We start from the raw sequence: 13,151 nt of genomic DNA, 5'->3' as shown, positions 1-13,151 counted from the left end.
ACAGTGGTCTCCAAACTGTGGTCCTCCAGCTGCTGCATAAGTACAACTCCCAACATGCCCTTTGGCTGTCAATGCATGCTGGGAGGTATAGTTTTGCAACAGCTGGAGGCACACTGGTGCGAAAAAGCGGAGTTAGGCTGGGTTCACACTACGTTTTCTCCCATACGGGAGCGCATACGGCAGGGGGGAGCTAAAACCTCGCGCTCCCGTATGCCTTCGTATGCGCTCCCGTATGTCATTCATTTCAATGAGCCGGCCGGAGTGAAACGTTCGGTCCGGTCGGCTCATTTTTGCGCCGTATGCGCTTTTACAACCGGTACCTCAAACCGTGGTTGACCACAGTTTTAGGTCCGGTTGTAAAAGCGCATACGGCGCAAAAAAAAAAATGAGCCGACCGAACGTTTCACTCCGGCCGGCTCATTGAAATGAATGACATACGGGAGCGCATACGAAGACATACGGGAGCGCGAGGTTTTAGCTCCCCCCTGCCGTATGCGCTCCCGTATGGGAGAAAACGTAGTGTGAACCCAGCCTTAGTCTGTTACCTAACTTAGTGTTTACCAACCGGTGTTCCTTACAGCTGTTACATATCTCTAACTCCCAGCATGCACGGTCTGTGAGTGCATGCTGGGAGTTCTAGTTTTGCAACAGCTGGAGGTTTGCAGTAGTTGGGGGCTACAGCAGCATGTTAGTGAAAAAAAATAAGTATGTAATAAGGGGTGCAGTGAGCATTGCATGCGTGAAAAAGAAAAAGAAAATTTTTCATTTACAAAGCCATCTGTTCCAAAGATCTTTCAAACGCCATTGAGGTGTAAATGCTCAATGCACCCCTTATTACATTCCGTGAGGGGTGAAGTTTGCAAAATGGGGTCACGTGTGTGTTTTGGGGGGGTTCACTGTTCTGGTAGCACAGGGGCTTTGTAAACGCATATGGCCCCCGACTTCCATTCCAGCCAAATTCTCTCTCCAAAAGCCCAGTGGCACTCCGAGCCCTGTAGTGCGCCCTCAGAGCACTTTACATCCACACATGAGGTATTTCCATACTCAGAAGAAATGGGGTTACAAATTTTTGGGGGCTTTTTCTCCTATTACCCCTTTGGTAATATCAGCATTTTTGTGAAAAAAACTTAAATTTTTCATTTTTATGTCAACTTTAGTGGAAATTCATCAAACACCTGTGGGGTGTTAAGACTCCATGTACCCCTTGTTATGTTCCTTGAGGGGTGTAGTTTCCTCAATAGTGTGCCATGTGTTTTTTTTTTTTTTTTTTTTTTTTGCTTTTCAGGCACCAAGGGAGCTTCCTAAATGTGCCATGCCCCCAAAAACCATTTCAGCTAAATTCACTCTCCTTTGTGAAAAATTGGAAAATTGCTGCTAAACTTTGAAGCCCTCTGATGTTTTCCAAATGTAAAAACCTGTCAACTTTATGATGCAAAGATAAAGTAGACATACTGTATATGGGAATCAATATATCATTTATTTGGGATGTCAATTTCCCTTACAAGCAGAGAGCTTCAAAGTTAGAAAAATGCTAAATTTTCTAATTTGTCATGAATTTTGGAATTTTTCACCAATAAATGATGCAAGTATCAATGGAAATGTAACACTAACATAAAGTAGAATATGTCATGAAAAAAATAATCAAATTCATAAGTAAAAGCATCCCAGAGTTATTAACCCCTTAACGACCAAGGACGTATATTTACGTCCTTGGCCGGCACCCGCGATATAACGCGGGGTCGTGGGGCCACGTGGTGCTAATAGCGCGCGGCAGTGATCGCGGTGCCGCGCGCTATCAACCCTTTAGACGCGGCGTTCTAAGTTGAACGCCGCATCTAAAACTAAAGTAAAAGCTTTCCGGCTGCTCAGTGGGGGTGATCGGACCACCGCAGTGAAAATGCGGTGTCCCGATCAGCTAGGACACGAGCGGAGGTCCTCTTACCTTCCTCCGGCGTGTCCGTTTGGCGATTGATTGCTCCAAGCCTGAGATGCAGGCTTGAGCAATCGACCGCCGATAACACTGATCAATGCAAAACTATGGCTTTGCAGTGATCAGTGTATAAGATCAGTGTGTGCAGTGTTATAGCCCCCTATGGGAGCTATAAAGTTAATAAATGTGATTTAACCCTTTCCCTAATAAAAGTCCAAATCACCCCCCTTTTCCCATTAAAAAAAATGTAAATAAAAATAAATATAAACATATGTGGTATCCACGCCTGCGTAAATGTCGGAACTATAAAAATATATAATTGATTAAACTGCACGGTCAATGGCGTACGCACAAAAAAATTCCGAAGTCCAAAATAACATATTTTTGGTCACCTTTTATATCATGAAAAAATGAATAAAAAGCGATCAAAAAGTCCGATCAATACAAAAATGATACCGCTAAAAATTTCAGATCACGGTGCAAAAAATGAGCCCTTATACCGCCCCATGCACAGTAAAATAAAAAAGTTATAGGGGTCAGAAGATGACAATTTTAAACATATACATTTTCCTGCATGTAGTTTTGATTTTTTCCAGAAGTACGACAAAATCAAACCTATATAAGTAGGGTATCATTTTAATTGTATGGACCTACAGAATAAAGATAAGGTGTCATTTTTACAAACAAATGTACTACGTAGAAACGGAAGCCCCCAAAAGTAAAAAAATTCAGTTTTTTCTTCAATTTCATCACACAAAGATTTTTTTTCTCCATTTCGCCGTAGATTTTTGGGTACAATGATTGATGTCACTGCAAAGTAGAATTGGTGGCGCAAAATATAAGGCATCATATGGGTTTTTAGGTGCAAAATTTAAAGGGTTATGATTTTTAAAAGGTGAGGAGGAAAAAACGAAAGTGCAAAAACGGAAAAATCTGTGGGTTAATGCTTAAAATGACAAAATGAACTTGGTCCTTAAGGGGTTAAACAGCCCTGTATATGGTAAAATAAAGTTATAGGGGTCAGAGGAGGAAAATTTTAAACATTCTTTTTTTTGTCAATATTTGAAAAGTGTATAAAGATAGGTATCATTTTAGTAGTAAAATGCACTGCGTAAAAACAAAAACCCCAAAAGTTGTAAAATTGCAATTTTTGTATCATTTTCCCACCATTGCTGTAAATTTTATGGTAAAATAAAAGGTGTCATTGCAGAGTACTATTGGTTGTGCAAAAAATAAGCCTTCAAATGGGTCTGTCCATGGAAAATAAGAGAGTTATGGCTCTTAGAAGGCGAGGAGTAAAAAAAACAAAAACAAATTTTCTGTGTCCTCAAGGCCAAAATCGGAAATTCAAGTAAAGATTAATAAGAGAACAATTTCGCCTAGAATAAAGGCTCTGTCCACATATGTATTGTTAAATTTTTGACCACTAGGGGGTTAAAGGGGTACTCCACTGCCACAGAGTCTGAAACATTTCGTTCCGAATGCTGGGTACGGGCTGCGGGGGTCGTGACGTCACACCACGCCCCCTCAATGCAAGTCTATGGGAGGGGGCGTGGTGAACGTCACGCCCCCTCCCATAGACTTGCATTGAGGGGGTGTGATGTCATGAGGGGCGTAGCCTTGACGTCACGACCCCCGCACCCAGCATTCTGAATTAAACGTTTTGGACGCTGGGGCAGTGGAGTACCCCTTTAAGCACTCCCGTCAGCTGCTAGTTCGCATGTAGTGTGCAAGCTAAAATATGAGAAAAATATACAAGGCACACTTTCAATGGGCTGAATGTCGCAGTGTATAATCTCTTCAGAATATATTGTATCCATGAATTGCTTACATGACTGGTCTAGACAAATCTTAAAGGGGTATACCAGGAAAAAAAACTTTTTTATTTTTTATTTTTTTTTAGATATCAACTGGCTCCAGAAAGTTAAACAGATTTGTAAATTATTTCTATTAAAAAATCTTAATCCTTCCAATAATTATCAGCTGCTGAAATTGAGTTGTTCCTTTCTGTCTGGCAACAGTGCTCTCTGCTGACATCTCTGCTTGTTTTGGGAACTGCACAAAGTAGAAGTGGTTTGTTATGGGGATTTGCTTCTACTCTGGGCAGTTCCCGAGACAGGTGTCATCAGAGAGCACTTAGACAGAAAAGAACAACTCAACTTCAGCAGCTCATAAGTACTGAAAGGATTAAGATTTTTTTAATAGTAGTAATTTACAAATCTGTTTAACTTTCTGAAGCCAGTTAATATATCAAAAACAGTTTTTTCCTGGAATACCCCTTTAACTCTAGGAGCCTGTTATAATGCAATCTGCAGACACAACCTGATTCTCCATATTTCTTACTGTACATACGTTCCCCACCAAAGCTTCAATCAAATCCAAAAGGTATCAGGAAAACCATTGTACGTCTCCACTCTGTGCTTGACCTGTTCTGCCTATTGGCAAATTAAGCAGACATCCAGGATGTGTAGACCTTGTCTTATATTTCACAGCAGTGTACTCCCTTCCCCTTGTTTGCAGTAGAAGTAGCAGCAGCAGCATAGTCTTTAGCCCTTTAAGGACCAAGGATGTACCGGTACGTCCTTGGTCCTGCTCCCGTGATATAACGTGGGGTTACACTGTAACCCCGCATCATATCACGGCGGGCCCGGCGTCATAGTGACGCCGGGACCCGCCGCTAATAGCGCGCCGCGCCGCTATTAACCCTTTAGCCACGCGCTCACAGCTGAGTCACACGGCTAAAAGTGAAAGTAAAAACTGCCAGTTAGCTCAGTGGGCTGTTCGGGATAGCCGCTGCGAAATCGCGGCATCCCGAACAGCTTGCATGACAGCCGGAGGGTCCCTACCTGCCTCCTCGCTTTCCGATCGCCGAATGACTGCTCAGTGCCTGAGATCCAGGCATGAGCAGTCATGCGGCAGAATCATCGATCACTGGTTTCCTATGAGAAACCATTGATCAATGTGAAAGATCAGTGTGTGCAGTGTTATAGGTCCCTATGGGAGCTATAACACTGCAAAAAAAAGTGAATAAAGATCATTTAACCCCTTCCCTATTAAAAGTTTGAATCACCCCCCTTTTCCCATAAACAAAAAACAGTGTAAATAAAAATAAACATATATGGTATCACCGCGTGCGGAAATGTCCGAATTATAAAAATATATTGTTAATTAAACCGCTCGGTCAATGGCGTACGCGCAAAAAAATTCCAAAGTCCAAAATAGCGCAATAAGTCCTATCAATGCAAAAATGGTACCGTTAAAAACTTCAGATCACGGCGCAAAAAATGAGCCCTCATACCGCCCCATACACGGAAAATAAAAAAGTTATAGGCGTCAGAAGATGACAATTTTAAACGTATACATTTTCCTGCATGTAGTTATGATTTTTTCCAGAAGTACGACAAAATCAAACCTATATAAGTAGGGTATCATTTTAATCGTATGGACCTACAGAATAAAGATAAGGTGTCATTTTTACCGAAAAATGTACTACGTAGATACGGAAGCCCCCAAAATTTAAATTTTTTTCAATTTTGTCGCACAATGATTTTTTCCCCGTTTCACCGTAGATTTTTGGGCAAAATGACTGACATCATTACAAAGTAGAATTGGTGGCGCAAAAAATAAGCAATCCTATGGATTTTTAGGTGCAAAATTGAAAGAGCTATGATTTTTGAAAGGCAAGGAGCAAAAAACAAAAATGGAAAAAACCCCGGTCCTTAAGGGGTTAATCGGTGGTAGTAGCAGGGCCCTCCCTTGGTTTATTAGAGAGAGCAGCAGAATCCACTCTTTCTCCTCTACAGTAGTGGTAGCTTGTGTACACACATTCCTCCCCCACCTTGCGTCCTCTACTGGCCAGAAGCTATATGCAGTAGCCTTTTCTAAGCTGACATATGGCGCTCCCTATTCTATGTTATGTAGCATTAGCATTAGCCATTTACAGCCTCCAGCTTCATGCATTCCGCAGTAAATGGAGGCACCCCGCTGTGGAATGCTTGCGTTCAGTGCGGAGAGGAAAACCAGGTTATGAAGGTTGATTTTCTTTTCCTTTTTTACTTCCATTTTTAAGTTGTCATAGCAGCATTTATCCTTCTCTGGGGAATTGGTATGATTTAGGAAGTTACTTGTCCCTTGCTGTGTCACGGTCACAAATAAATGTGCATGATCCAAAAAGCACTAAAGTTCATTGGTTCTGGTATTGACTGTTCCAGAACAAAGTTAAATTATTTAAGAAGAGTAGGCTCGGACTCGCTGTCCCTCTGTCACTGCAGTGTTTGTTTTTCATAACTTAGCTATTATGAAAATGTTGAGACATTGACCTCTGGAACATGGCAGTCAGCCAGGAGAGGCGTTCTGCTCGCTTTGTAAACGTACATACAAATATATTTAGTCTAGTGAAAGGAAGTGGGTTTTTCTTATTTTGAATCGCTTCCAGCCCTGCAACCTACATTATGAAGTTACTGTAGTTAATAAGAACTATTGTACATTTAATGTTAACAGGTTGTGGTGGGAAATGACACAGCAGTAATGACCATGGTCATCCACAGCACAGCAGCCAGTCACTAGTAAGTGCCAAGTGACCGATGGAAATTGTCCCACCCTAGCGATTGCTGCGATTGGTCAGTCAATGCTGCATCTACGTAGGAAAAAAATACTGTATAATTTGTCTTAAAGCGGCAGTTAAACTGGAACCCGGTCCCAGTTATGGTATTAAAGGGGTATTCTGGCCAAATACATCTTATCCCCTATCCAAAGGATAGGGGATAAGATGTCTGATCACGGGGGGCCCATCACTGGGACCCCACGCGCTCTCCATGCAGCACCCATATTCTATGACTGGAGACATGACGTCACCCCATGCCCCCTCGTGACCTCATGCCATTCATGTGTATGGGAGGGGGCGTTATGGCCGTCATGCCCCCTCCCATAGACATGAATGGAGGGGGCATGACGTGATGTCACGTCTCCAGTCCCGGAAACAAAGAGGTTTCCAAGACTTGAGACACAGCCCCGCATAGAATGTGGGTGCTGCATGGAGATCACCGGGGCGTCCCAGCGACGGGCCCCCAACGATCAGACATCTTATCCCCTATCTTTTGGATAGGATATAAGATGCATTTGGCTGGAATATCCCTTTAAAACAGTTGTCCTTGGTGGAAGAAACAATACATTACACCTGATCACTACTATGCTGTTGCTGCCAGTAACCTGATCAGAATCATTCAGCTGATTTGATGGTTTAGAGATTCGCAATACTCAAACCATTTATAAGCACCATTTGCAACAACCCTCACTATGCAGGAAAAGCCCCCTGAGGTAACGGATTGTGTGCATAATTGTTAATACTGCATTAACCCTACACTTGTTAAAGCAATTCATATACACACTCGCAAGAATAAATATATGTGGCCTGCAGAGTGTATTCTGCCAAGGAGATATTCCCCTTTTTTGCATTCTAAATGGAGTTCGTAAATGAGGATGTTACATCTTTCCTTCTGTCATCCTGCAGCTGCCAGCAAAAGGCACCTAAGAACTGTCAATTCCGAAGGCCCCGAGTCTTCAGACCCCCATGTGGCTAATACAATGTGAAGTCCAGTACATCCTCCAGATCCTTGATTTCTCTGAGAACTCAAGGATACAGTTTAACGTGACAGGGCTCCGCCATCTGGACTTTAAGATGTTTTACACTACTTCTGAGGGGAGGGGAAACACTGGGAATTAGACAAAGCCTTTTTTATTTATTTTTTTAATGCAAGGATATTCCTTTTTTAAGTTATTTTACCTACCCAGAAAACCTTTGACAGATTTCTTAAATGCCATTTTACTCATCTGAAATGGTACCAAAAAAATTTATAAAATAAAAGTTCACTTAAATAAGTTGCTGCTAAACTTATGTTTTCTTTAAAAAGTTAAATAAAAGGACATGTATAAAATGATGCCAACACAAGGTAGACAAATGGTGAATGAGACTTTGTAACATATTTGTGTGCTATGACTATCTGCCTGTCAAATTTTTTAATTTAAAGTTTTTCACGTTTGTTTCTATATTTGTTTGCTTTATAAACACAAACCATATTGGCCAAAGCTAAATTACACAATCTTAGATAAATAAAAGCGTTCCAAAACGTATTAACACATAGTGATGCCTGTCAGCTTTGCAAAAAGGGCCTGCATCAAAAATAGGCTGCTATAGTAGATCACATACAGTCTCTTATTTAGTGGATATTATATGACTTGTTGTGTAAACTGCCGGTATGATCCTGACATTGAGTACTGTGAAATGCCATATACACACACTAAAGTAGGACATGCACTTTCAGTAACTGCTTGGTCGGCCAACAGTTATCTCTTCCATCCTCCCTATACACGGGAATGTTTTGCATGGCCAAAAATACATGTGTTCTCTATAGAAAAGGTAGGGGTAAGCTGCAGTCAGACAGCTCTGGTGGCAGCTTCTCTTAGAACAATAGAGTTGGCAGTAACAATTCAACATGCCCCACTCTTCTCTTCAATCACATCATCTGTCGAGAGAGTTAAAGGGGTTATCCAGGGAAAAACTTTATATATATATATATATATATATATATATATATATATATATATATATGTATGTATATCAACTGGCTCCAGAAAGTTAAACAGATTTGTAAATTACTTCTATTAAAAAAATCTTAATCCTTCCAGTACTTATGAGCTGCTGAAGTTGAGTTGTTCGTTTCTGTCTAAGTGCTCTCTGATGACACGTGTCTCGGGAACTGTCCAAAGTAGAAGCAAATCCCCATAGCAAACCTCTTCTACTCTGTGCAGTTCCCGAGACAAGCAGAGATGTCCACAGAGAGCACTGTTGCCAGACAGAAAAGAACAACTCAACTTCAGCAGCTGATAATTAATGGAAGAATTAAGATTTTTTAATAGAAGACATTTACAAATCTGTTTAACTTTCTGGAGCCAGTTGATATATAAAAAAAAGTTGTTGTTTTTTTTCCTGGAATACCCCTTTAAGATGCAGCCTTACACTATAGACAGTCGGCAGACTTCAACTCAAAGTGTATGGGGGCTTCAGGACCTATGCTACAAACTGTTACAGTTAAATGCTGCACTTTGCAGCAGTAAAATTATGGCCAATTAATAAGAGGATAAGTCATTAAAACTAAAGCAATGAACATTTAGAATGAAAATAAATTAATAATAATCCATGTGAGCACGCACAACATCTGGTCACTGACATATTAACTTACATGGCCATTAAGTGCTGCTTACTATGTTCCAAACCATAACTATGTTACAAAAACAGGCAACCATACATACACCAAACATCCACAGCCCATAACTAGCACAGCCTGCTATGAAATGAAAGACCTTGGGTTCCAAGGCACATTGCACGTTTGACCTCATTGCATCTACATTGATTCTTATATTTTATAATTCATAAAGAAAAAGGCGTCAAACAGGACATAATTGACACAATTGGATTCATGTTTACTACTATATATGTATTCTTTTAAATTATTTTAAATGTCTTGTCATTTTTCATGTTAATAAAGTATACTTTGTGTCAATTATGTCCTGTTTGACGCCTTTTTCTTTATGAATTATTCTATGTCTTGTGGCGTAGGACCTACTGTGTGGGAATTTTTTTCCTTGGGTTTCTTATATTTTAGTAACATGGATGGTTTTTGTGCGAAAGCCACAACTTTTCCCATTTTAAGTGCAAATATCATGGCACCAAATTCAACAATATCCACATTCCATCCATGTAAATTTGGATTCTGCATCCATGCTCACATACGACAGAAAACATGTGCCCAGATTTGTGCTGGAAATGTGCTGCTTATTAGGATTGGCCCCATTTAATGACAATGTGGATAATCCTTATGCAGATCTGTGCCACCACAAAAAGATAAATGCCCAGAAAAACACATTAGATTTGAAAACGATATGTGAACATACCCTTACTTATATGGTACTGTCAGTGGTGAATTACCTGTACTATGGGCCCCAAACTGTTAACAAAACTTGCCCTCCTCCTATTTTACACACACACACACACACACACACACCTATATTTAAAATTCATTGGGAGGAGTATGCCAAAGATTTTCTGCAGCAGGCTTCCATGCAGTGTGTAACAGTGCCAGCAAAGTGAACTACTATATTCCTCCATGTAAGGGCCTATTCACACTGCAGAATATCTGCCTAGAGAAATTCTAGGCAGACATTCGGAACATGGCAGGGGCTAACTGAATCAGTCGTCAGTAGGACCACTCAGACATGTGCCGCCTCCATTGACAGCAAGGCTTGGCAGAGCGGATTCTGCTGAAAGAATGATCATTTTCATTCTTTCTGCTAAGCTTGGAATTAGAATTTCTGCTGCGTAAAAGCAGTTTCCGAGCAGAATTTTTTAAACTGGATTCCACTTGGAAATTCTGCTGTTTGAAGGAGTCCTAATAGTCATACAGTTACCAAATACCATTATACAAAGAACACATATTACCCCATACATTTTCCCATTATACTGTTACTGACCAAATCCTGTATACCGAGACCAACACAATATAAAGGCCAAATAATAATGCCACATTTTACCACCACATATTGGCTACATATTATCACCATACTAAACTAAACCCATTATACCAACATCAATATATTTACTATAAAAGTGACAAATAATATGGCTACCACTGCCTAATGACTGGATAATACAGCCACTGTTATTGAATACAAAACGTTATACACAGGTCAACATTACTCCCATACAGTGGTTATATTAAATAACATCTAATGACTCACAGGTGACATCTTCTCTGATCGAAAGTTTCCTCTTTCCTCATCTTTTCTGGTCAACCCATATCATCATGATTACTTCTTCCGGTCATGACTGAATGTTTCAGACAGATCTAAGGCTTTCCACTTTTACAGCTCCCCCTCCTCATCTGTATACAAATTCCCCATTCATAGTGTCCCAAACAGAAATAATGCCTCCTTTTGTGACCCATACACTATAAGTGCCCTCACAGTAGTTACCCCTCCAATAGTGCCCCCATACAGTAGTTACCCCTCCAATAGTGCCCCCATACAGTAGTTACCCCAATAGTGCCACCATACAGTAGTTACCACTTAATAGTACCCTACAAAAGTTACCACCAAAACAGCCCTCATTCAGCAGTTATCCCCTACGCAGTAGTTATTCCAAAAGCTGCCAATACATACTGTAGAAATTAGCTCCCAATAGTGCTCTAGACACTAGTTACCCCCAAAGCTGCCAACACATAGTAGTTACTTCACAATAGTACCCCTAGATATAATTTTGCCTCCAATAGGGCCTATACACAATAGCTGGCCCGCCACCAGTACCTCCACAATGTAGCTGGCCCTCCAATAGTGCCACCACACAGTAGTTAGCCCCAATGGTGCCTTAAACAGTAATTGGTCCTCCAGTAATACTTCACACAGTAGTAAACCCCCCCAATAGTGCCCCCACAAAGTATTTAGACCCCACTAGTGCCCCCACACAGTAGTTTGCCCCTCAAACATGCCCCCACAGCGTAGATAGCCCCTTAGCACCAATTGAATTAAAAGAAAAAAATGTACATATCCTGGTTCCCTTGCTGTGGCTCCTTTTGCTGTTGTTCATGCCTAATGCAAGAAGACACAACATACTTGTCTCCTACTGTTCCCTTTTAAAATTGCAGGCCTAAGGTGCCTGCAGCCTAGAAGAGAGAGTGAGGAGTGGGGAGTCACCAGACAGAGGTGCTTGCTTGGAAATATGGAAAAGGAGCTATGGAATATGGGCAGTTTGGAAAGGCTCCTGGGGTATTATAATAATTCAGTTCCCAAGATCTGACTGGTTTTCTTTGTAGTCTCATACACGGACATGACTAATTATCTATAGATTCAGACTAATTATCTATTGTTAAGTGTGTTAGAGCTCTATCACATATGGCTTTAATTGATTTAAAATGCTTGAAAAAAAACATATTGGTGGCAATTATTATTATTTTTTGTAGCATTTTAAGAGAAATAGAAAATATGTAACCTTGAACATGCTGCCACTTACCCCCCCCCCCCCCCCCAAAAGACAAAACAACAAGCGTTTGCGAACAACAAGCGTTCTGCAAATTTTTTTTTTGCCCTTTTACGTCAGTCGGTAGGAAAATACGCAACAAAATATGGCACGTGTGACCCTACCCTTAAAGTTACCATTTCCAGCTTTCAACACTAACAACCGCAGCATTAGAGCACTAAATGGCCCAGATTTATCAATTTGCCTGAAACCAAGATTGTCTGGTTTTGACTATAACAACCAATCACAGCTCAGTTTTCATTTTACCAGTGCTCATTAAGATATGAAAGCTGAGCTTTGATTGGTTGTTATGGGCAAAACCAAACAGTTACCATGGCGTCCCATATATTAAAACTGCTGTGAAGAGAAAACATGACTTTATCTAAATGTTATAACTTCTTCTTTTAGACTGTAACATTGGAGTTGTAAAGCTTTTCATGTTATAAATATATATATATATATGGTGATAACATTGTCTCTTCTGAATTGCAGGTTTCCATCGGCCATTTCTACTCCACTGACAAAATTATCATCGAGTCTCCAGGAAACCAGTAAAATCACCTATTGGATGACTGAAGCATTGGTCCTCTTCTTTAATGCTCTTGCTCTTCTGGAATGATACACAGATTAGTTTGCTTGAATTCCTTTTTAATTCTTCTATTAACTTTGTAGCTGGTATATTTTTTGTATTTATTTAAAGGTGCAGGGTTTCAGCTGGACAGTAAATTGGACACATGTTAATGCTTTAAATCACTAAATCATCAGTATACAATCAGAACCATCTTTCATACTGTAACTAATAGCCATAAATGACCAATGCCAAAGTTACTACTAGTCTTTTCTAATTAAAACTGTTTATTTTACATTTACTGTATAATTGAACAAATGGACTATAGCTCTGTGTGAATATTTGTCTCTTTCTAAAATGAAAATAAAGTAACAATTATCAGACATTTTGTTGAAGCATGTGGCTGACCACTTTCCTGTTTATGACAATCTGAAAAGGTTACTTGCCAACAGTTGTTGATAGCACCAGGTCTCACTTCTGAGACGAGTTTCAGTCATAATTTATTAGCCAGGTAAGGGTGGGTTCACACTACGTTTTCTCCCATACGGGAGCGCATACGGCAGGGGGGAGCTAAAACCTCGCGCTCC

General features: G+C 40.4%; 1 protein-coding gene across 4 annotated transcripts in view; it reads left to right on the top strand.

Moving 5' to 3' along the window:
* Positions 1–12,947, top strand: part of LYRM4 (LYR motif containing 4) — a 169,370-nt gene extending 156,423 nt beyond the window's left edge. For all 4 annotated transcript variants that reach the window (XM_056521093.1, XM_056521092.1, XM_056521090.1 and 1 more), the window contains one exon: positions 12,489–12,947. Coding sequence is in view for 2 of the 4 variants with exons in the window: in XM_056521091.1 (XP_056377066.1) it covers positions 12,489–12,615 (127 nt within the window). In the remaining 2 variants the exon portion in view is untranslated. The remainder of the gene's footprint in view (positions 1–12,488) is intronic.
* The last annotated feature ends 204 nt before the right edge of the window (positions 12,948–13,151 follow it).

The sequence above is a fragment of the Hyla sarda genome, chromosome 5 (genome assembly GCF_029499605.1).
Source record: "Hyla sarda isolate aHylSar1 chromosome 5, aHylSar1.hap1, whole genome shotgun sequence".
NCBI classification, from domain to species: Eukaryota; Metazoa; Chordata; class Amphibia; order Anura; family Hylidae; genus Hyla; species Hyla sarda.
The sequence above is the reverse complement of the archived record's forward strand: the minus strand, read 5'-3'. Positions and strand labels throughout refer to the sequence as shown.